We start from the raw sequence: 21,837 nt of genomic DNA, 5'->3' as shown, positions 1-21,837 counted from the left end.
CTGTATGTAATGTGTGTATAGGAAAACATCGAAGTTATTATTATTTTTGTTGTTGTTGTTATTTATTTAAAAAACAACAACATTATTGCGCTCCAAATGACCCTGTGGGCGTTCCGTTGGGAACGACTAATCTCGCGACATCTCGCATTGTCGCGTACAGTAAACGTGTAAACATATATGACAAGTAGTTCTCAGCTAAGCTAGCTATATTTTGCAGTCTATAGAATTGACTGCAATGGACACTGCAGGAGCCCAGGACGAGGCGGACAGGCCCCGCCATCGGCCTTTCCTGATCGGTGTCAGCGGAGGAACGGCCAGCGGCAAGGTCCGTCATGTTTAGGGCTTGTATGTGATTTAGCATCCCGGCTAGCTTTGCGTACTCTGCTATTGGCGCCAATATTAGCGTTTATCAACCTGACAAAAACAAATGTCACACTCACTTACCCGGGAAATGCGTATGTTGGTCATAATTACATGTCTGCTGTGTTCATTTTATACTATATTTGTGACCTGGTGGCGCCCAAGACTTGTCCAGCTAACTATCCGCTGTAATGAAACTGTCTGTTCTTTAAAGACCTGGAGTCAGCTAATAAATACCGAGGTCACTGATACAACGTTTCACTTCAGACTGTTGCTCAGGACATCAACTAAAACAGAATTTAATATTGTGCTTTAATACAATCAAAGTCATTACCGACAACAAAAGTCGACTTTTTATTTATTTATTTACAGTCGACCGTCTGTGCAAAGATCATGGAGCTCCTGGGTCAGAACAAGGTGGACCACCGCCAGAGGAAGGTGGCAATTATAAGCCAGGACTGCTTCTACAGGGTCCTGACTCCAGATCAAAAAGCCAAAGCGATCAAAGGCCAGTACAACTTCGATCACCCAGGTAGGCTCATGCTACAAGTAGGATTTTTTCCCCTCTGCCAAATCTGATCACGACAGACCCAGTCGGTGTATTTGTAAGATCACTCTAATAGAGGTATAGGGGAGTTAAAAACCTACCTGTATTGTAAAATAGCATGCATATATATTTTGTTATGCTGTTTTAAGGGTGTTGTTAATTATAAAAGACATCCAGATATTGTTACTGGATGATCTAACATCTGTAGTAAATATAAAAGTCCTGTGGAGGGAAAAAAAAAAGTAAAACACAATCAGGAGCAAAAAACCACAGAAACAGAAAATTCAAAGTCTGACATGATGAATTGCAATGCTTAGATTTTATTTAGAGTTTGGGATTGCTATTTCTGAGCAGGTGACAATATATGGGCTGGAAGCAGTGCTTTAGTTAAGTACACTTGTGTTAACACGTGTGGGTTTAGTGGGGAATGCTGAACATGGGCTCTGTGAAATTATGCTCCTTAAATGCCTCGTATTATGTACTTCACATATTTATTGATTTAATCATGTTTTTGCTGTTTTATACAGTGAATTAGACACATAAGGCTAGTCCTTCAGTGTTTCGGTTTAATGTCTTTCAGAGGCATTTGATAATGAGTTAATGTACCAAACGTTGAAGGATATCGTGGAGGGGAGGGTAGTCGAAGTGCCAACATATGACTTTGTCACCCATTCCAGGTAGGAAGGAAGCTCTTTGTGGTTCTAAGCCTTGATATTCTTTATAAAAAAATAAAGTCCTCTGTCCTCACCTCATTTATTGTGTTTATAGGCAGGAAGAGAGGATCACAGTTTACCCAGCGGACGTAGTCCTCTTTGAGGGGATCCTCGTTTTCTACCCACAGAAAGTGCGCGACATGTTTCACATGAAGCTGTTTGTGGACACAGATTCAGACGTCAGACTGTCTCGCAGAGGTATCGGTGACTCCCTTACACATGTGAAAACCAAACCAAAAATTTATGTTATTAAAAAAAACAAAAACTTTTTTATGTTTCTTAAGATTTCAAAACTTTCAAAATAACATGAACAAAAAACCTTTCATTTACCAGTCTTTGTTGATTTTCTATTAATTTCTAAGTTTAAGATGTCAAACTGTGCTATTTGTTGGGATTATTGTGGTTTGGTAACAATACGATGATCTAATCCATAAAAAGCTTTATCATCAGAGGCCAAAAATAGAAAACTTGCCAGCAGAACTAAGGGGGCTCATTTTGTTGGCTGACTGGCCAGGTCAGGCCCAAATGTGTATTTGGCTGAGCATTCAACCCTTACATCAGAATCAATTAGCTGAAAAGCTGGCATATCTTGCTGTGGTGCAGTGAACAGTATTTGAAAGTCATGTCCTAAAGAAATGGGGCGAAAAGCCAGACACAGGATCTGGCCCTTCAATAGATCTGTCACTGAAGCTTCATCAGAAATGGTCTCAGTGGAAGGGTGGCTGTCAAGAAGCCGTTGTTAAGGAGGGGAAACAGGAAGAAAAGGCTGAGGTATACCAAATAACAGAAAAACTACACTGTAAATCAGTGGCAACAGGTCTTAAGGCGTGATGAATCTGAATTTCTAAATTTTAGGTTTAGATGGCTGTCTATATACAGAGGAGGTCAGGAGAGCGTTTAGTCATCTGCTCATCACAGCTGAGGCTCTGTCATGGTTTAAGGCTGCATTTCGACCAGTGGCTTTGGGGATCTTGTCAAAATTGAAGGAATTATGAACACAGAAAGTTGCAGTCAGAAGTTGATCGAACATACAGAACCATCTGGAAAATGTGTGATATAAAGCAGCTTGAGTTTTTATCATGACGATGATCTCAAACAAACTATTAATGCAGCAAAAACACAGATGGATTAAAAAACAATCATACAATGGAACATTATAGGTCATGGATTGGCCTCCCCAGTGTCCTGATCTGGACATTACTGAAGCATTGTGGGATCCTCCTGACAGAGAGCAGAACAAAAGGCAGCCAACACCCAAAGAAGCCTGGAGCACTATTCCTGCAGGCTACTTACAGAAACGACAAGAGCGAGACCTGTGTTCATCAGAACTAATATTCCAAATCACTAGAACTCAATTTTTCTTTATATATGGGTATTTCCATGCAAGTTTGAATAAATTACTGTTCCCATTTCCTATTTTTTTTCTAGCAAAATATAAAGAAACTGAGGATGACTCACAAATTTTGTACCATAGTAATATTAATAGATATTACAGACAGTGAAATGAAGAGAACACAAATATGGGAAAGTCCAGTTGTTCTTGATGGCATCATCACTTGTCTTTGGGATTCAGTTTTTGGTCTAATCTTTATATGCTGCGTCACATTTTTACAGTTGATATTACTTCATATCCTACTTTTTTTTTTCTCCTCCTGTAGTTCTGCGAGACATGAGCAGAGGGAGAGATCTCGAGCAGATTCTCAGTCAGTATACAACATTTGTGAAGCCAGCTTTTGAAGAGTTTTGTTTGCCTGTAAGTGTGGTGGTCAGCCCCGAATATGCGCTTATTTGTTCAGCATCTTATTCTGTTAAGCAGACACACATTACATCTGTTTCTAAAGACATTTTGTTCTTCCCAGACTAAGAAGTATGCAGATGTCATCATTCCAAGAGGAGTCGACAATATGGGTGAGTGCTTTTTCCTTAAGAAAATGAATACATTTCAGCATTTTCTTGCTCTCTGTAGAGTCAAAAAAACAGAAAAACCCCCAACTCGTTTTTTTCTGATTTCCATCAGTGGCCATTAACCTCATTGTGCAGCACATCCAAGATATTTTAAACGGCGAAATCTGCAAATGGCAGCGTGGATCCGTGAACGGCCAAGCACGTGCTCTTAAACGGGTCCTGTCTGAGCAAGGTGACCTACAGAACGGATCCGCTAACGCCCCAGGAAAGAGGGTCCTCCTGGAGCCCAGCAGTCGGCCTCACTGAGACTGTATAGATTTGAATCGATTGGCTTTGAGCTTTAATCGCTGCTACAGATTGTATTTAATTTTTTTTTTTTCTAAATGTGAAGTGTGTTGGACACGCTCTGCATTATTTTAAAATATTACCCATAATCACATGTTGCAGGGATTTAGTGCTGCAATGTCTTTCCCATTTAACTGCAGTTATTGGTGCATTACCAGACTCTTGAATATGTTTTTTGTTTTTAAACAAGCAGTCTTCCATGATGCTTTAATTTGTCTTTTGTTTTTTTTTCAGTGTTAAGTCCAGTCATGTGACCTGTGTCTGAGACTGGAGGTCTTATAATTGAGGGTAGGAAGTGTTTCTGTACAGTAGATGCTGACCTATAGTCATGCTTTTGCACTTGGAGTGACCCTACTGTTAAACTAAGTCATGCTTCTTTATTGCTTTCAGATTAATATATTGAAATGATAATGCAGATGTCTTGTACGTTTCTCTTTTAAATCAAGTCAGAGCCAGATGTGTTGCACCCAGTTTCATATCGAGCACATCCTTAATTATTTAATAATGGATCTATGCCTTAATTTGTTTACTTCCACTCGTTATTTGTGTACGACAATAAACGGAAACTGTTAAACTTTATTCAAGTGTCAGTCGATTTGAGAAAAGGAGGGTGGGGTGGAATGGGGGTGGTGGATCTTGTGACCAACACAGTGTGTATAGAAAGAGCCGTTTGCTTTATTGGAGTTTGAGAGCACAGTGTGAAGTGTTGGTTTTATCCCCAAAAAGGAATAAAAAAAATGATTTTACTACAGCACATTTTTGGAATGACACACACACACAAGTCACAGAGGACTTCAGTCACACACAGTCTTTCACACACTAACATGACCGGGACGTGACTGTGATTGCCTGATGGTTTCTCTACACTTGAACACGGCACTCGATGATTCAGAATGATGTACACAGATCACAGCATCTTTAGTTATTTATCTTTTTGTGTTTTTGCTTTGCTTATCTTTTTTTTTTTTCTTTCAAGTGCACGTGTATGGCACTTGGGAGAAGTGGAGCTCTTCTCATAAGCATAAACATCCTTTTTAAGAACAAAAGGAGCACTGTATATAATACATTTCATAACCATACATGATTCTTACACAAAAATGTTGCAAAACATAGGTTTCCAGTCTATCATGGCCATCCTCTCCTCTAAGTCCAAATCTCCCACCTCCCAGCCTCGTGCCCACAGCGAGCCCTCGGGGGTCTGCGGCCCGCTCGTAGATGTCACAGTTTGTGTCAGGCTGCCGTTTGAGGGGAACTCGAGTAGGGAGAGGGCTGAAGAAAACCAATAGATGGCACATACATGAGGAAGAGGAAGGAGCGGCTTGAGAGTAATGGACCATTCAGCTCACACACTCACATGCGCGCGCGCGCACACACTCGCGCAGCAGCTCCACTCTAAAACAGAAAGCCCAGGGAGCAGACTTTGGTCATTTCCGTAGTGTCTCCCTGCGATTCTTCCCCTCCTTGGCACCGGTCTACCTGTTGTCTCGCCGCAGCCACAGAATGTCTCCAATAATCCCAATTATAATCTCCCCGAGCAGTAGAGCTCTTTGTAAACCTCGATGACGCTTCAGTTGTCTGTAGTTTGTTCTCAACCCCCTCCCCCCACCCACAATGAGTCTCCCATCAGCCTCTGCGGGTAGCTTCTGTTCGTCTCTCTTTCAGTCTGTAGTAAAGTGGAGTTAGTGTCATGAAGCACAGTTGGAGGTCAGTGTTGGAGGCCCTCCTCCCCTCCGCGGGCCCTAGGTCTTCTCCTCGCGGTCCGTCTTGCGTCTCGAGATGTTTCTGGGTTTTATCTTCAGCGACAGCTCCCAGAGGGCCTCCTCGGCCAGGTGATCGCTGAAGTCGTTGAAGAACGAGACGATGTCTTCGTTGCGCTTCAGCTCATAATGCCTGAGATGAGGAGAGGTAATTCATTACTGAGAAAGCAAAGCAGTCTGTGTGAAGATGACAGCCATGTTTTATGACATTAAAATTTAATGGAGAACAAAGCAGGAACACATTAGCGTTCCTTCCAGTGGCAAACGATGATGACATTTATTGCTGCGATTGATGTGTTCAGTGGCTTCTTATTAAATCCTACTTATTCCGATGGACCTACACTTGTTGGAAGCGCCGCATACTGTCCAGAATGTTGAACTGCTGCCAGCGTTTGGAGAAATTGACCTTCCCGTCGATCAGGTCAGGGTTCCCCAGGTGGACGAAGGTCAGGTCCTGGAGGATGAGACCCCTGTGGAGAAGAGTGGAAGGAATAAATGAACCAGTCGTGGCTAGACGCCCATCTCGATGAGTCATGCGCATTTACTCACAAGTACGGGATGCACGGGGGCTCCACTTCAGCCAGTGCAGCTCTGTATGCCCTGAAGGAGGAGGAGCTGTCGATCAGCGTGCAATACTCCTCCAATCCCTGAGGGAGAAGATTTGGGGATGTTTATTAAATTAAATAACAGCTGTGATACCCGAGGAGATTTTTAATTTCTCTTCCTAAATTCGCAATCGTCTCACCTCTGAGGTCTGCTTCTGCCACTCCAACCTCCTGATGGGGGCCGAGTCCAAAGCAGACAGTATTGCCAAGTAGGAGTTGAAGTTATTCAACTTTCTTAAGTGCTGTAATAAAAATAAATATGACTGTTAAATGCTGTTAAACAGGGAAACTCCTGGTGATTTGTACGGTTTGTAAGACTTAAACCAACCTTCATTATCTTAATGAACTTGAGAAGCAGCTTTTCTCTGTCTTGAGCTTTCTCTTGCTGAATTATCAAAGAGCGAACCCTGCAAGGAGACAGAGAGAGACACGGTGGGGTGTCGGCGTTTATTGAGGCGAGATGGTATGAGAGGAAAGCCACAGAATTTAATTATAGGGGAGGAGATGTTGAGTTAAGCGTTACAGTGTCTGATGAGGTTTGTGTTTAGTTTTTTTTGTCATACCAATAGCTCATGTTGTTAAAGTGCTCTGTGAACTGAGTCAGGTTCGGACTCTTCTCCTCATTCTGCTCCTTGGCCCAAAGCAGAACTTCGGGAATCTGAAGGAAAACACAGAGGAGAGCAGAGCACAAAGTTGGGATTGATTATGTGTCAAAGCACAAATGATCGGCAGATCGGTGAAAGATTTAACGCAGCAACGAAGGCACCGTACCTCAATTTTATAAAAAAGTTCAGCGTCGAGAAGTGTGAGCTGATCGGCGATCTCGTGACTGCGAAAGTCGTGAAGAGTTCCAGGCCTGATGAAAAACACACAAATCATTAGATGGAGTCTGAAACTGAAGCGACACAACCTCCTACTTTCCCATCTGTCCCGAAGAGCAAAAAAGCCTTACAAACACAACAACGGTCATCTCGAGGTGCTTTATGCTGTAAGGTAAAGACCCAACAATCAGACAACCACCAAACTCTTGGTGACAGCGGGAAGGAAAAACTCCCTTTTAACTGGAAGAAACTGCATTTATGGCAATTGCTATATGTCAAGGCACATCCCCACAGGAAGTGACTAGCAGAGACAAAAGAAAGTCAATGACATTCACATGCCCACAGGCAAAAAAACACTACGTGTCATGTGTAGTGGGTGGGTACCAAATGAAACTTTCCTCAACTTCAAGGGGGATAGTTGAAATGGCTGCCAATTAGATCGCAGGATACCAATGATTGACAGGTGACAGGGTGGCAAATATACAACACACACAAAGCAGAACCGCCAAAACTGTAGTTCTAGCATAAAAGATGGATGTAGTGGGTGCTGCTATACGTCGTGTGGATGAGTGGCATAATGGCAGCCCTCCCTGAACCTGAGTCTGTTTCTGCTGGAGGTTTCTTCCTGTTTAAAGGGAGTTTTTCCTTCCTATTGTCACCAAGTTCTTGCTCATAGGGGGTCACCTGATTGTTGTGACTTTCCCTGTATTATTGTAGGGTCTGTACCTTACAATATAAAGCACCTTCAGGTGCTGTATGAATAAAATAAAACTGAACTGAAGACTGTTGCAGGGTTCCTGGGTTCAACTTTGCCTCAGTGTTACTGCAGAGTCCAGAATCAATGGGTGACCTCACTGCGGCTATGTCCATCATTTATATACAGGCTATGGTTCAATTCATTCCAAAACACTTTACAAAACAATTTAAATGGAAACTGTGGTGCACTGTTGTGGCACACAGCTGAGCCACTAACTCGGCCTTTTTAATATAGCGGATTGATACATAGTGCACACATAGCTGCTGATTGGGTAACCCTTTTGATACAGCTACCAAATGAGAGAAAACAAGCCATTGCACAATCTTTCACACCACTTGAGGGACATGTTGTTTAATCCAGAAACCACAGAAAAACTGTGCACCGCTTTCTGATTTTTATTTGTGTCCTTGATCGTCCCGGCCTGGCTTCACTCCTGTTAGCGCTGTCACTGTCCACCTATCCTGTGCCAAACTGTCAGTGCTTCCACCTTCCACTGCTCATTAGAATTCATTTACCTGGACTGTCTGATCATCTTCACTTTCATCAGAATTACTAAGCTATTTCTTATATTACCTCAAACTGGTCGACTGATTATTAATTAGTACAGAGAAATTATTTTAATACAGCACCCTGTGTCGATAAAATAGCTGCTTAATGAAGTTAAAATGGAATCTGATATTAAGATACATCTCAGTGCACAATGCTTTACTCCCCAAATGTTTAACTGCAGCCATGATATCATCTGGGAATCATTAAATTGGTTTAAGATTCTATGACTGCAGTCTTGTGGTTTCTGATTGCAAGTCTGCCAGGCACTGAATCCAGCCCTGCTTGTTATCCTTAAAGGTACAGAGCCATAAGAGAAGCACTGCATTTTTCCATCATACCCATCCCCATGCACGTCTCAAAAAGACTTGACTTAAAACTCCCACAGTACCTTGCAGAGACCCCTCGTGCCGCGAGGGGCTTGAGTGAGTTAGTGTAACGCAGCAGCTTCTTTTGCTCCACCTTATCCAGGATATTCTTGCGGAGCACACGGGCGAGACTGAGTTCGCCATTACACACTAGTGTGAACACCAGGTCCATGAGCTGTTTCAAAATGTCCTCGGTCAGCTCTACCAGGCTGGAAGACACAGAAGGGACGAAAGAAATCTGTCAGCTCAATAAAGCAGTTAAAAGGTAACAAAAGAAGGACAACGGGGAACAATAACTACTCACCACAGCTCATCTACCACACGAACCAGCACGAAGAACGTGTTCTTGCTGACTCGTTTCTTGAAGGTGTCTGGACTATGGCAGAACGTGGTATATGTGCTTTGTGGTTAAGGACAGTGACAACAGTGTTTAATGTGGGATTAAAAAAAGAAAAAGCTTGATACTTCATGATACTTCCAAGAAGTGGCAGATGAATGAATCATCAATTCATCAGGGACTTGTCCCAGTACGGTTCTTACCTAAAATAAGTGAACTATGAATACATAACATATTACATGCTTTCCCTTTTAAAAAACAATGCATTTCTTCACTCATTTACTTCAATCAGTTACACTGCTTGTTATATCACTTCTGCATTACTCTGCAACATCACGGTGCAGAGTAAACACACACACACCCACATATCTAGCCCTATCCCAACAAGGAGTACATACACAACATCTTTCTTTAATATTTAAGTATAAGGACAAAGTCAGGAGTGAAGAGCACTTTACAAAAAACTGTCATGGCAACAGCAGTGTACTGTAGGGATACTTACAGATAGATAATGCTCCCACTATTTTGTGTAAGGATTCCTACATAGAACTGAAGTCATGTTTGCAGATGTTTTTCTAGCTTTGGTGTGGTTTTCCTTTTACAGTCACATTCTTTTCCATTTATGTAGTAAATAAATTCAAAATAATTTGCTTATTAAATGGCATCAAAGGTATGTTATGTACATTGAAGAAATCAAGAGTCACCTTAGTTCAGACAGGCCACTGAGCCAAGCTTTGGATAAAGAACCTTCTACTCAATCAGCTGGCAAATCTTATATGAAGAGTGCTGTTTGCTTTAGCTCGACTTCTGTAACTGCAGAGCTGTAAGCCACTTTGATACCCACCTCCACTTCAGCTTCTCTTGTTTTCCTTGATTCCTGCTCTAAGAGTTGTACTGTGAGGTGAGAATAATGGGTACCTGTCTAGATCACCAAGGTAACTTGTGTGTTCAGCTTTTTGGCTTAAAAATTGACTGTGGGTGCCACATTTTCTCTGTTATTTCAAACAGCATCCTGTAAGTCTACACAAGGAATATGTATACATGCAACCATGAGGTTTGAAGTTACAGCAGTGGAAACCATGCATCGCATTTTTTCCTGGAATTTGCAATACAGAAAATCTTTAACTTCTTGTTATGTTTGGTCCTAATCTGCTGAACAGTCTCCCACACTCTGCTTTTATTAATCAGTGTCCCACTCTGAATGCTGAACTATGGTGCAGGGCGTTTTTGCAGAGTCATTAGCCTCAACACATGGCCAGAATACCTGCAGAGCTCTTAACGGTTTTATTGACAACTGCTCTTTGTCTATAAAGTTGAGCCAATATTGTAAAGACCTCATCATCATTTCTGACAACCGCCTGAGCCTGAATAATTTGTCGAGTCTTGTTTTATGCAGCTTAGGAGTCCCAGCAAGGTCAGATCAATTTTATCCAAAAGTATAGACGCTTTCATCTCCTTTAGGTTAGATTATTGCAGTTTGTTATACACTACACTATACAACGTTTACAGAGCACAGCTGGACTAAAATGCAGTGGCCAGACTTCTTTACTAAAACCACACAAAAAGCGAACACGTCACCCCTGTTTTAGCTTCTCTTCAGCTAATTCTAAAACACTAACTTATAATTGTGTTAACTTATATTGTGCTGTGGGTTTGCACCAAAGTACAAAGTGTACACCAACGTGTATCATCTTTCCCCAGCAATGATCTTTTAATTATTTTATATTTGCTTTTAATTGACCTCTTTTCTATTTTTAATTTTCTTTATTGCTCACTTTTAATCTCCTTGTGCTGCCAGTATCTTACACCTATCACCGTTTCACTTTCATCTCTGTTTGTCTTGTGATGCACTTTATAACTTCGATCTTTCAAAGGTTCTATTTAAATAAAGTTGATTTTTTTCCCTTATGCTGCTGGAATTGCAGCTTCTAGAAGACAGATCAGAAAACTGATGTATCTCTTATGTATCATCAAGAATACCTATTTAGTCAATAAGATTTAAACCAGGCTATGAGACGGAGTCAGAGCTGAACACATCGATCTGCCTTTAAGTTTAAGAGCTCTGATGTGCAGCAGTTACAGCAGCACAGAGAGCACACAGAGCAGTAATATAAATATATTAACATATTTATATTTCCCCTCTGTGCGCTTGTGTTGAACAAATCATGAAATGTGCAATTTTCTGCAGCATTACTCTCCAGTCTTCAGGACAGTCTTATGATCCATTTTGTGGAGAAAGAGTCAAACAACACGTCAAACATCCCTTTTACAGGAGCCTGAAGCAGAACGCCTGGGCTAACACACAAAGCTGATAACCACCATTGTGACACTTATGATCTCCCACTGGAGTTTTAGGTTCTGGCAGGCCAGCTAAATGCAAAGCAAGCCTCCCCATGTCCACCATGCTTAGAAAAAAAACACCTTTTTGAACTCAACCTGGAGCTTTGCTTAAGTTCTGCAGATGTAAGCGATGATTTTTTTGACTTGTCCTGTCTGAACTCAGAAAACACAACAAACAAAGTAACTGATTAGACAGTGTAATGGGACCGCTTTATGTCTACATAGACATGCATCATGTGACTACATCACAATGGCATAACAAATACACATTTTCTCTAAAATTCAAAGGCATGTGTGTTTGACACAAGACTGTTTTTGCCTGTTCCCTTTAGCTTTCTGTGAGCCTCAGTGTCTTGTATAAACAATGATCGTCATTAGGCAGTAATCGCTGTCATTACCGTGTTGCTAATTAATTCCTGCAGTAAAAACAATAGAGCTGTGACTAACTTATTATCAGATATTCCACTGATGATATGCTCAATCAGTTGATTAACCGTCTAGTCATTAAGACATCGGGACAAAATGCAGCTTATCAAAATTTCCCCGAGTAGGTTTGCAGTGACGCAAGTCTGCAACACACATGATTAAGAATGACTTATTAAAGCATCTCCTAATTTGTCCAAATAATAAGTTTGGCCATATAAAGTTAATGATGAAACACTGCAGAAGTAATGTGTTTAGTCTTCAGTGGAGTGCTAAATATTAAGTCCAATCCATGTGATGTCTAAAATCCATCTATCCGTCTTCTTCCACTTGTCCAGTTTAGGGTTGGAGGAGGTGGGCTGGACCCTGTCCGAGGTACCACAGGGCTGGACAGGTCGCTAATTTGTCGCAGGAGCAACACAAAGAGACGGACAACCATTCTCACTCACATTCACTCCTAGGGCCAATTTAGAATCACTAGTTAACCTGAGAGAACCCACACTGCCCCTAATGTCTCAGTTTTTTTAATCATTAAAAATAACAATAACAATTAATAAAAAAATAAAGAAATAAAATATAGGAAAAAAGTATGAATATAATTTAAGTGAAAGCTCTAAAACGAGCAAGCAGGATGAACAAGGGTCCCCTTGGTAAATAAGGATTAAAGTGAGAGAAAGAGCACTCTGTCAACAACAACAACCAAACAAAAAAAAGGTCAGAGTGACATGTAGAGTTATTTGAAAAGGATATCTGTAGTGTAGCTTCTTAATGAGGTCCTCTGGGGTTATAAAAGTCCTATATGTAGTCAGAAAGGCTTCACAGTACAAAACGAGATCTGTCGAGCAAGAACAGAGGGAAAAAGGCAGCGTGTTTCAGTCGATGTGCAGCCAGTGTTTTCAGTTACTTAATTAAAGCTGACAGCACATCAAACGTGAAGGGCTGACACGCTGCAAAAAACTGAACCGCAAAGAGACAGAAAGCTATTTAAAACACCGTTCAGAGGAAAAATAATAACACAGCAGTCGAATTTAAACAGGTACACATAAATCTGTCTTTGACTCTAATGTAAACGCACAGCTGTCAAAGCTGGCAAAACAAATCTGTGCCAGTGACCCAGAAGCACAGTGACACACTGCACAACATAACGACTGCGATGCTTTGCGTGTGCTGTACTGTACCTTTGCGGTCTGTTTCTGTAGCGTGGACTAATAGGATGTCCCCTGATCCGGCGCGGACGTCGGGGCCGTCGTCATTCTGCGAATATTAAGTAGCGGGCGAGGTGCGGCAGAGAAATACGGAGAGGTGGGTGAGAGTGAAAGGAGGAGGAGGAGAAGAAGAAAAGAGTGGTTAGACTTGGGATGGAGTGATGCAGTCTAGCCCAAAATGAAGCACGCACATTTCCTTCCCCCTCCCCGACCCCTCCTGTCCTGCACCAGCTCCCTAACTGATGACGGAGAAAAAGTCTAGATCTGTGCGTGACAAAGATTGCCTCTGCTGCGATATTTCTTGCACGACACCTCTAAATCTCAGCAAAGCTTTACACCTTTCCTCCTTACATTTCTGATCGCTCCCAGTCTCCTTTTTTAAAGCATTGCTGTCACACTGGCCCTAATCTTGCAGAGTGGCGAACAGCATTTTCACACATCTGTATCTCTGTATCTAACCCTCACACTGCACCACACAGGACAAAGGAGGAGGATGGAGCAGCAGCAGAGCAGTCAATTTTTAGATCTGCAGTTTTGGAGATTGAACTCCAGAGGGCAGCCACGGCTGCTCTCGGGATCTGATTTCACATCTGAATGACTCACGGCGACCTTTTACCCTGAGCTGGACTAACAGGATGAAGCGTGCTTTGTACGCTGGTGCTGCTGCACACTTCTGTTGTCGGTGGATTTCTAAAAACAGCACACAGGCCTCAAACAGCTGTCCCCTTACTTCTTGTTTTAGTGTTATCCTGCTCATGATCTCCTTGTGGTCTATGAGGGCGAGCTCGTCCACATCTTCTTCATCGCTCCCAGCTGAATCAGTTGCCTTTTGCCTTCTGAAAAACCACACACACACGCGCACACGCACACGCACACACACACATCATCAAACATGTTCAAAATTCACACTGTGTGCAAGAGTGGAAACAACTGATCATTTTGCAAAACATTATATTTCACAGTTGTGCTAACTAGCTCATCAAATGTGAAGAACATCCTTTCTGCAATACCTTTCCTTATCCTCTTTGTTATTGGTGGATGGCATCTGAGGGGTGGGGTCTTGAAGGACATCATCAGCCGCGATTGTGTCCTATTTGTGGAAAGGGGAGAAAAATAAATAATTAAATAAGCATCTGTAACATCATCACTGATGAATGCAACAGGCGGCTGCGTGGCTGTTGATGGCATCAGAGGGACCACTAGGACCTCATGCAACATGTTGGCAGAGCAGAAATGGTGAATGGTTTATCTCAAGGTTTACAAAGGATGTTGTCCCCATTAGTGCTGATGCAGATAAGGTGTAATGAGCTGGCGGGGTCAAATAATGAAGCTTTCCTTCGTTGTGAGTAAGGAAAAACCCGACAGATGATACCCAAACCAGAACAACACCACAGGGTAGAAGCACCAAATGTAGAACCACAAACACAACCACACTTCCATACATCATCCTAATCCTTTGTTCTCTCTCTTTCTCACCTCACCCCAACATGCCTTAAAATCCCAAATGCACAAGCTGCCCCGAGGGAATACAAACACCACTGTACACGCACGCACATACACTTGTCGCACATGCACAGGTGCACAACAACTGTTATGAGAAGTGTTACTGGAAACCATTGAGAATCCCTCAGCAGCGACATGTTAGGTGTTAGATTTGAACATGGTTAAACGCTTGTTACAGTTAAAGCGCAGCCAGTGAGAGAGAGAGAGAGAGAGGAGGGGGGGGGGGGGGGGGGGGGGGGGGGTGGCAATCAGCAGCCAGGCATTCATAACAACATACACAACATGGACATCTTTTTTTTTCCCCCCACAGACACCAGCCGGAGCACACGAGTCCCTTGCAGGCAAAACCCTGTGAACCTCAAGTCATGCTCAGTCAGGTTTGGCCATGTTCACATTCCATCTCTTCGCCATCGCTCCAGGAGGTGAATCAATAAAAGCTGCTCGGCGCGCAACAGATGTGAGGCTGACATCTGCCGACCGTCGCTCGAAATCCCTCCAATTGATTCATACCCCTGAAGTGATGGGGATGTGCAAATGGAATTGACCTTTCACCTCCCCACCCCGTGCCGGTCAGCTACTTACTCCGAGGGAGTGAGGCAGCTCCCCATTGGCCTGGCTGGATGAGTACAAGTTGACATACTCCCCCTCCCCGCCCTCGTCGTTCGCGCTCTCGCTCTATGGGAAGAGAGGAGGGACACAAACCGAGGTGTGAGGGCGGCAGAGAGTGTTTGCTAAGGGTGGAGCAGACGCCGAGTGAGAATGTGTGGCTAAGGAGGAGAGATAGCAGTCTAGTCGAGGTCTGGCGCTCTACAGAGAGTGATGTGCCTTCTAGTTCTGCTTACTTGTGACCACCAGGTGGCGCTGGAGTGCGTTAGATACAAACAGGTAATAATATTTACTGGCAAGAAGAACATGCAGTGCAACATGCTCCGCTGGGATTCTTTTAAGGACCAATAATCAGACAGCAGACAGCTTGTGAGCAGTGATAATGACAACAAGATACCACTAAGAAAATGAGTCACTGCGTTATTATTATATGAGCAACAATACTGTACGCCAAACAGCTGTGATCTAATACCAATCTGCCAGGGGAAGGGGTCCAGCATCACATTTTTCCCCCCTTTTAAATCTGTTTCACAGAGCTGGTTCAAAAGTATTCCTGCTTGAGCTTCCAACATCTGTCCTTTTTTTGTACGCTCACCGCTGAGGTGTGGAGAGAGTCAGTGAGAGAAGACTCAGAAGGAAGACAGACAGCCATAGAACCCACTGAGCCAGCCAGGGAACCGTTGGGCCCGCCCCCGCTGCCATCCAGAATGGTGGCATTGGTCAAGGCAACCTGGTCCAAGCTCTGTGATTGGTGGAAAAGAATGAAAGCAAGAAAGAAGACAAAACAAAATGAAAAGGAAAAAAAAAGAAGAAAAAGACAGGTCTAAGAGATCAGAAAGAAGGAGGCAGAGCAGGTAGAAAAAGATTCTGCACAAAGGGAAAAAGACAGCGAGGGAGGGGGGCGTGTTCACCTCATACCTCCAAAACTTCCATTAGCCTTTGACTATGGGAGTGATGTGCCTGAACATGAATTGCGCGCACACACACACACACACACACACACACACACACACACACACACACACACACACACACACACACTAAATACAACATAAACATTTCCAGAGGGGTAACATGGAAGCTATAAAAAAAGGGCTTGGCTTAACAAGGACACGGATAAGCCAGCATCAGCTCTCAGTGTGCATCTATGTTTCAACAAGCGATGTCTAAATGTTTGGTGGTTCATGTGGCCACTAAATAGATGCCTGGCAGCAGGGAGGGAGCAGTAACTTGTTCTAACATGTTGCACATAGCAGCCCTGTCTCAGCATACCAGCACAGAGTGGTGCAAACACACAGATCACTGGCAAACACGCAGACAAATGAAATGTCACGCTCATGCACAGCCGAACAGAAACCGGAACCGAAAAATCTCATTCTTCTTTTACTTTGCAACGCAAATCTCGAAAATCCTCCCAAAACTGTGAAATTCCTCTCCGCTCCTTTAACACGTCATCCCTCTCGACATGTGCAAAGCTGCTTTCCTGGAAGCCCCCCCCCCCCCCCTTGACATTCCCCCAAAAACCATCATGCCCTGACGATTTGAGGAATGCAAACATTCCACAGAAACTGGCAAATGGGAGATGTGGAAGTGTGCATGTGTTTAGGAGAGAGAAAGGCGCTCCCAGCACGGAGGTGAGAGGGACAGGGTTAGTAGTCGAGAGGCTTCACGGTGGAGGGTGAAGTAGGAGTGGAAGGAAGAGCAGTCGAAATGGAGGGAATGTGTTTTCCATCAGATCCATCTGCTGCTGCATTCCATTGGAGATACCCTGAGGGAGAGCCACACCATGTCTCAGCGTGCCTCACACACTGAGGGATCACCATGGGTCAACTCTCCAAAAAATACTGACTGGAAGGCTGTGACACACATCCCAAATCTACTACAAAGTGCTTACTTGAACACAGCACTGATTAGCCTCAAGCTAACCCTTAAAGAAGAAGCTGATGGTTGAAATGAAACAAAAAAAGACCCGACACACTCTCATGTGATGTTCCAATGGGCTGCTTTGTACCTACAACTCAATAACTGAGGCACACTGAAAAGAAGAAAAGGATCAAATACAACTGGTAGAGGAAGGCTTTGCACACAAACTCACAAGCTTTGCTAGCGAGAAGCTGCACTCAACTATAACAAATTACTCCACAGACTCATTACCACGCAAAGCACACAATAATAAACAATATATATATATTTTTTAAAGCAACAACAAAAATCACACAGTTAAAACAAATGCACGCATGGATGGGTGGAGCAGCAAATCTAACTGCACAGCAAACAAATCACAAACGCCTGAGGGTGTAGTCGGGAACGTCAATGGTGCAGGAGTAGATGAACAAGACTGTATTTACATATGAAGCACACACACAGGGTCAAGCTACCCCTGGACACAGCACCCAGCCAGAGTGGAGAATGGAGAGTTCAAATGCACGGGGTGAAGGAGGGAAGGGAAGGGGGGGGGGAGACTTACCGTGGGTGTGGTCATGGACGCCTGGCCAATCAGGTAGGAGTTAGAAACCGATATGCTGAGGCCCAGCCCAGAGCCCGCCTCCTCCATTGCCGCCACAGACGGCTGGAGGTGGCAGGAGAGAGAGGAGGAGGAGGAAGAAGAAGGGGAAGAGGAGTGGGAGGCCTGAGAGGGAAACGAAGACAAAGAAAGAAAGAAAGAAAGAAAGAAAGAAAGAAAGAAAGAAAGAAAGAAAGAAAGAGTGAGAATAAGACGGGGTTGAGGAGAGGTGCAGATGTGGGGAAAAAAGGGTGTTAAAAGAGAAAAAGAGAAGAGGGGACAGTTGATTACACTAGGAAGCGAGACTGTATTAGAGCAGATTTAATCAAAGGTCAGCAGTGGAGCAGTGAAGTTAAGTGGTAAAAGCGTAGGAGGTTTTTCTAGTACAGCTGAGAAGCATCAGCTCATTGGCTGCAGATGGAAATACAAGAGAAGGGAAAATGTGTCTGATTTTGAATCTTCTCTATTGTGTTTTCCTGGAAAACCTTAATTACTGCAGCACATGTGACGTGTTCAGGTTACACGCATTTATATTGACTCTGACAGCCCACTACACCTTTTGATGTCCTGAGCTTTAAGAGCTTTACAGAAACCAGGCCAGCTGCAACACGCTCTAAACAGAGCCAATATGATCCGCTCTAGTTTTTTTTTTTCCCCACCCATTTCCTTATCCACACGGCGGCTGAATTGACTTTTTTTTTTGCAAAGCCCTGTAAAGTTGCCAAAGCGTGTAAGCCTGGAACATGGGTTTATGGAGGAGGCAAACAGGCTTAGTCCACTGGGCCACGAGCTCATCAAGTCCAAAACACGAGGCCAGATTAGGCCTAGGGGGCAGGAAGGCGGAGATGAGCGCGGCCCGACTGTATGCTCAGACAAAAGAGTGATAAAAATAAAAGTTGGGCGCCTGGCTCAAAAATACACAGGGGTCGATGGCAGAAAGGGGACAGCGGATGAAGGTAGTGGGTCTGGGTAGGCAGCCATTCAGCCACAAAGTCTGTTTCTCTCTTTGTGAATTTGTTCTGTACCCCGGAGAAGCATGTCATCTGCTTACTGTCCACAAATGCGCAGTCATATTTGTGGACAAAAGACGATTGTGTTTCTGGAAATGTGGCAAAATGTGGATCATCTACCGTGAACACAAAATATTTATAAAGCTCTCTAGTGGTGATCGTTAAACATTTAAAAAAGTCACATTAAAGGCCCCCAAAAAACCCTTGTTTTAAAAATCAAAACATTTTCACCACTACATAAAAATGAAGGCGCCAAAAACTCAGCTGATCTGCTTCACTAGGACTGCGTGTTCCCCACCTCATAACTGCCATTAAACTACAATCCAAAAGCTGTTAAATTGTGACTGGTGCACAAAAAGCCCCTCAATTTAAAGTCGTTAGAGAAGCACAGAGAAAATAACTAAGATCACATGGAAAGTAACCAATAATGTTCCAGGTTTGGTAGTATATAATGAGCTAGTGTGAGAACGCATTGCTTGATAGCAGTGTGCCCTTCTTTTGCTGTGACTTATCCTGGTGTGTGTCTCCTCCACTCTCTCCCCACTGACTCATTGTCAGACGGTTGTCTCAATTAACTCAGACGCCGACCCAGATTAAGATAAGTGGTCTGGATCTGATAAAGGCCGGTCTTATCTCCAACTAACAACCAAACACCTCCACGTATGTGCAGATGTCTGCTGCGGTTACAGAAATGGAGAGAGAAGAAAGAGAGGGAGTCGAATAGGTGAGGGAGATAACAAGAGAAGAGGAGGCTTGAGAGAAAATTGATGAGGATTACCGCTGGAATGCACTTGCAGCTACTCTTTGCTTCCTGCCGGCAGGGACCACCGCCGCTGCAGACAGCTTGTTTGTATTCTTCACGCGGGCTCGCAACGCTTTTTAGTAATTTAAGGTGTAATTTCATAAATTGCAGTTTCATCAACGAACACTTCACCGCTTCAAAGTTTTGCTCTAAACGGAACTGAATGATTCCAGGAATTTAAATTACAGCTTTGCTCACTCGGCCCAAATGAGCAAACCCGGCTATTTTATCTGCTTCAGGCCTTGAGAATTTATGAAATGTGGCGAAATATTAAAGGAGCTCGAGGTCGCGGCCCTTTGAAGTAGAGAGGTCTCTTACCAGTTGTCTTTGCTTTGGTGGCAAAGCCGGGGGCTGCACCGGCTCGTGCACTGAGTCGGTGCTGCTGAAGGAGTCGTTGAAGCCGTAGACCTCCTGGAAGCGCTTGTTGCGCTGTTCATAGATGCTTTCGCTCTGCGGCATCTGGTAGAAGACAGAGGGCTGTGGCTCCGAGTAGTCTTCCACAAACTGCATGTATTGAAGGACTGGAGGAAAGAGATTGATTCGATTAGGAAACGTGTTGTTTCTTTTGCGTAAGGTTCCAACTTTAAGAAAAAATAGTTATTATTATTCTCTGGCTCTCTTCCAAAGTGCGTCTTTTGTCTCATCTTCCTCTCCCCAACCAGTCACAGCAGCTGGCTGCCCCACCATAGGCCTCTTTCTGCTTGAGGTTCCTTCCTGTTAAAACAGAGTTTTTCCTTCCAGCTGTTGCCAAGAGCGTTCTCACAGGGGGTCATTTGACTGTTGTGATTTTCTCTGTATTACTGTAAAGTAATACAATTTGAAATTAACCTTGACGTCTGTAACAAGTGTAAATAATCAGTATTGCTCATGCAAGATGGGAGATATAAAATACAGGAGATCTAAAAAGGAAAAAAAAACGTAAGCGTGTCACAGCGAAGTGTTGGGCAACCACACAATAACATTTTTCATTAAACTCCGTCTGCGTGGTTAACACCCTGGTGATTCAGACATTTTGCTAAAAATGTTCTAAAGCCCATGAATGCATCACTATGACATCATCAGTTATTTTCCTGGGTTTGACAAAGCTCCTCGAATGACACAAACCTTATTATATAGTGATTCTCACTGGGTTAACAGTAGTGTGCATATACTGCACTTTACATCAACCAGGACTCTGGAATGTGATTAAAAAAGCAGGAAGGGCAGTCTGCTGCTGGGAATGACATAATACAGTAGCATGAGAGGAAGTGATGTAGCAGTCGGGCGAGGAAGTGACCATCCACTGCCCTCTGTGCCCCTGGAGCCGAACCCATTGTAGCACATCCTGGTGTTCACTTCCTGCCTCTATTCACAGAGGAATATTTTCTTGACATAAACTAAACCGCGGTGCAACAAGTGGATGACAAAGTGCACTGAGCGTCCTTTTCCAAATCTCGACTTCAGTCTTTAACCTTTAATCTTACTTTACTCATTTAAAGGTCGTCCTTCTTTCTAGACCTAACCGCTGCATCGTAATGTCTCCTGCCCCTTTTCTAACCCCCTCACTTACTGTGTTTGCTTTTCTTTTCTGGCAGTGGCGGTGGGCTGGCGGGGACATCTGCATTCTCACTGGCAACGTACTGGGAAACAAACACGCCCCCATTTGTTTGGGGCATGGGTGAGATGGGTGTGAAAAGGGGGAACGGTGGCGTTGGATGAAGTTCCTCTTCCGACAGGTTGTCGTACTGCGAGGGGAATCGCTCGTACAGCACCCTGGACCCACTGTCGGAGAAGGACGACGTTTGGGTGCTGCGCCGCTTCTTCATCGGAAGGGCAGGGGGTGCGCTGATGCGGGAGGACTGATTGGGCTGGGGGGTCCAGTAATCTTGGTGCTGGGGTGGGGGAGCGCTGAAGCGTGGATGCGAGGGGTGCTGTCCAGGAACGGGGGAAGAGGACTCGCTGTGAGACTCGGGCAGGGGGCTGAGGCACCCCCCAACTGGTATTGGGGGCAAGTTTTCCCCAGCTGACAAGTCCTGGTGGAGGAAGTCATAATCTGGGTCGTAGTGATCTGTGTTGTCTGCAAAGATAAAGAGAAGATGATTTTTATTTACATTACATTTTTTTTTTTTTTATTTAGTTCTTCGTATTTCATCAACAACTAGTGTTGAAAATACTAAGGAACCCACCCCCTTTAGTCAATTATAATAGCAGGAGCTAACACAGCATAATTACCTCACAGTTGAACTTTTGACTGTTTTTTTTACTTTTCTGTCAACTATTTGTGCAAAAAAAAGCACAGATTTTTCCTGATTTTGTACATTGTTAACATTTAAATATGCACCCATCTTTAGTATTTTGTGCAAGCAATTTGACCAGCATAAGAAATAAAATAAGCAATTCAGCGC

The 21,837-nt window shown here is 43.6% G+C and overlaps 2 protein-coding genes across 9 annotated transcripts in view; one reads left to right on the top strand and one right to left on the bottom strand.

The window, feature by feature from the left end:
* The first annotated feature begins 115 nt into the window (after nt 1-115).
* uck1 (uridine-cytidine kinase 1) lies at nt 116-4,449 on the top strand. Its single transcript, XM_005720249.2, has 7 exons — nt 116-325; nt 733-892; nt 1,488-1,584; nt 1,676-1,818; nt 3,279-3,373; nt 3,480-3,528; nt 3,638-4,449. The coding sequence occupies exons 1-7, from the start codon at nt 236-238 to the stop codon at nt 3,829-3,831; spliced, it is 828 nt and encodes a 275-aa protein (XP_005720306.1). The 5' UTR covers nt 116-235; the 3' UTR covers nt 3,832-4,449.
* A 74-nt stretch (nt 4,450-4,523) lies between these two features.
* The window catches only part of rapgef1b (Rap guanine nucleotide exchange factor (GEF) 1b), a 46,495-nt gene continuing 29,181 nt past the window's right edge, over nt 4,524-21,837 (bottom strand). For 5 of the 8 annotated variants that reach the window (XM_013909619.1, XM_005720248.2, XM_013909617.1 and 2 more), the window contains 18 exons: nt 21,003-21,509; nt 19,772-19,974; nt 17,606-17,767; nt 15,734-15,880; nt 15,115-15,207; nt 14,040-14,119; nt 13,760-13,865; nt 13,003-13,078; nt 12,575-12,659; nt 9,029-9,121; nt 8,748-8,933; nt 7,004-7,088; nt 6,796-6,890; nt 6,561-6,639; nt 6,373-6,474; nt 6,177-6,274; nt 5,969-6,097; nt 4,524-5,760 (listed from right to left, as the gene is read on the bottom strand). In XM_013909619.1, coding sequence (XP_013765073.1) covers nt 5,610-5,760; nt 5,969-6,097; nt 6,177-6,274; nt 6,373-6,474; nt 6,561-6,639; nt 6,796-6,890; nt 7,004-7,088; nt 8,748-8,933; nt 9,029-9,121; nt 12,575-12,659; nt 13,003-13,078; nt 13,760-13,865; nt 14,040-14,119; nt 15,115-15,207; nt 15,734-15,880; nt 17,606-17,767; nt 19,772-19,974; nt 21,003-21,509 — 2,477 coding nt within the window. In that variant the 3' untranslated portion in view covers nt 4,524-5,609. The remainder of the gene's footprint in view (nt 5,761-5,968; nt 6,098-6,176; nt 6,275-6,372; nt 6,475-6,560; nt 6,640-6,795; nt 6,891-7,003; nt 7,089-8,747; nt 8,934-9,028; nt 9,122-12,574; nt 12,660-13,002; nt 13,079-13,759; nt 13,866-14,039; nt 14,120-15,114; nt 15,208-15,733; nt 15,881-17,605; nt 17,768-19,771; nt 19,975-21,002; nt 21,510-21,837) is intronic. The other 3 variants (XM_013909621.1, XM_013909623.1, XM_013909624.1) reach the window with 3 other exon arrangements.

The sequence above is a fragment of the Pundamilia nyererei genome, unplaced genomic scaffold, assembly GCF_000239375.1.
Source record: "Pundamilia nyererei isolate P.nyererei 1_Seehausen unplaced genomic scaffold, PunNye1.0 scaffold00002, whole genome shotgun sequence".
Classification (NCBI taxonomy): domain Eukaryota; kingdom Metazoa; phylum Chordata; class Actinopteri; order Cichliformes; family Cichlidae; genus Pundamilia; species Pundamilia nyererei.
Note: the sequence above shows the minus strand (reverse complement) of the source record. Positions and strands in the feature narration are given on the sequence as shown.

What these genes read in the sequence shown, in the direction of transcription:
- uck1 (XM_005720249.2), top strand. Translation starts at nt 236, where the DNA reads ATGGACACTGCAGGAGCCCAGGACGAGGCGGACAGGCCCCGCCATCGG. An exon ending in GTACAACTTCGATCACCCAG is followed by an intron (nt 893 to 1,487) that starts GTAGGCTCATGC and finishes AATGTCTTTCAG; the next exon opens with AGGCATTTGATAATGAGTTA. An exon ending in AAGAGGAGTCGACAATATGG is followed by an intron (nt 3,529 to 3,637) that starts GTGAGTGCTTTT and finishes GATTTCCATCAG; the next exon opens with TGGCCATTAACCTCATTGTG.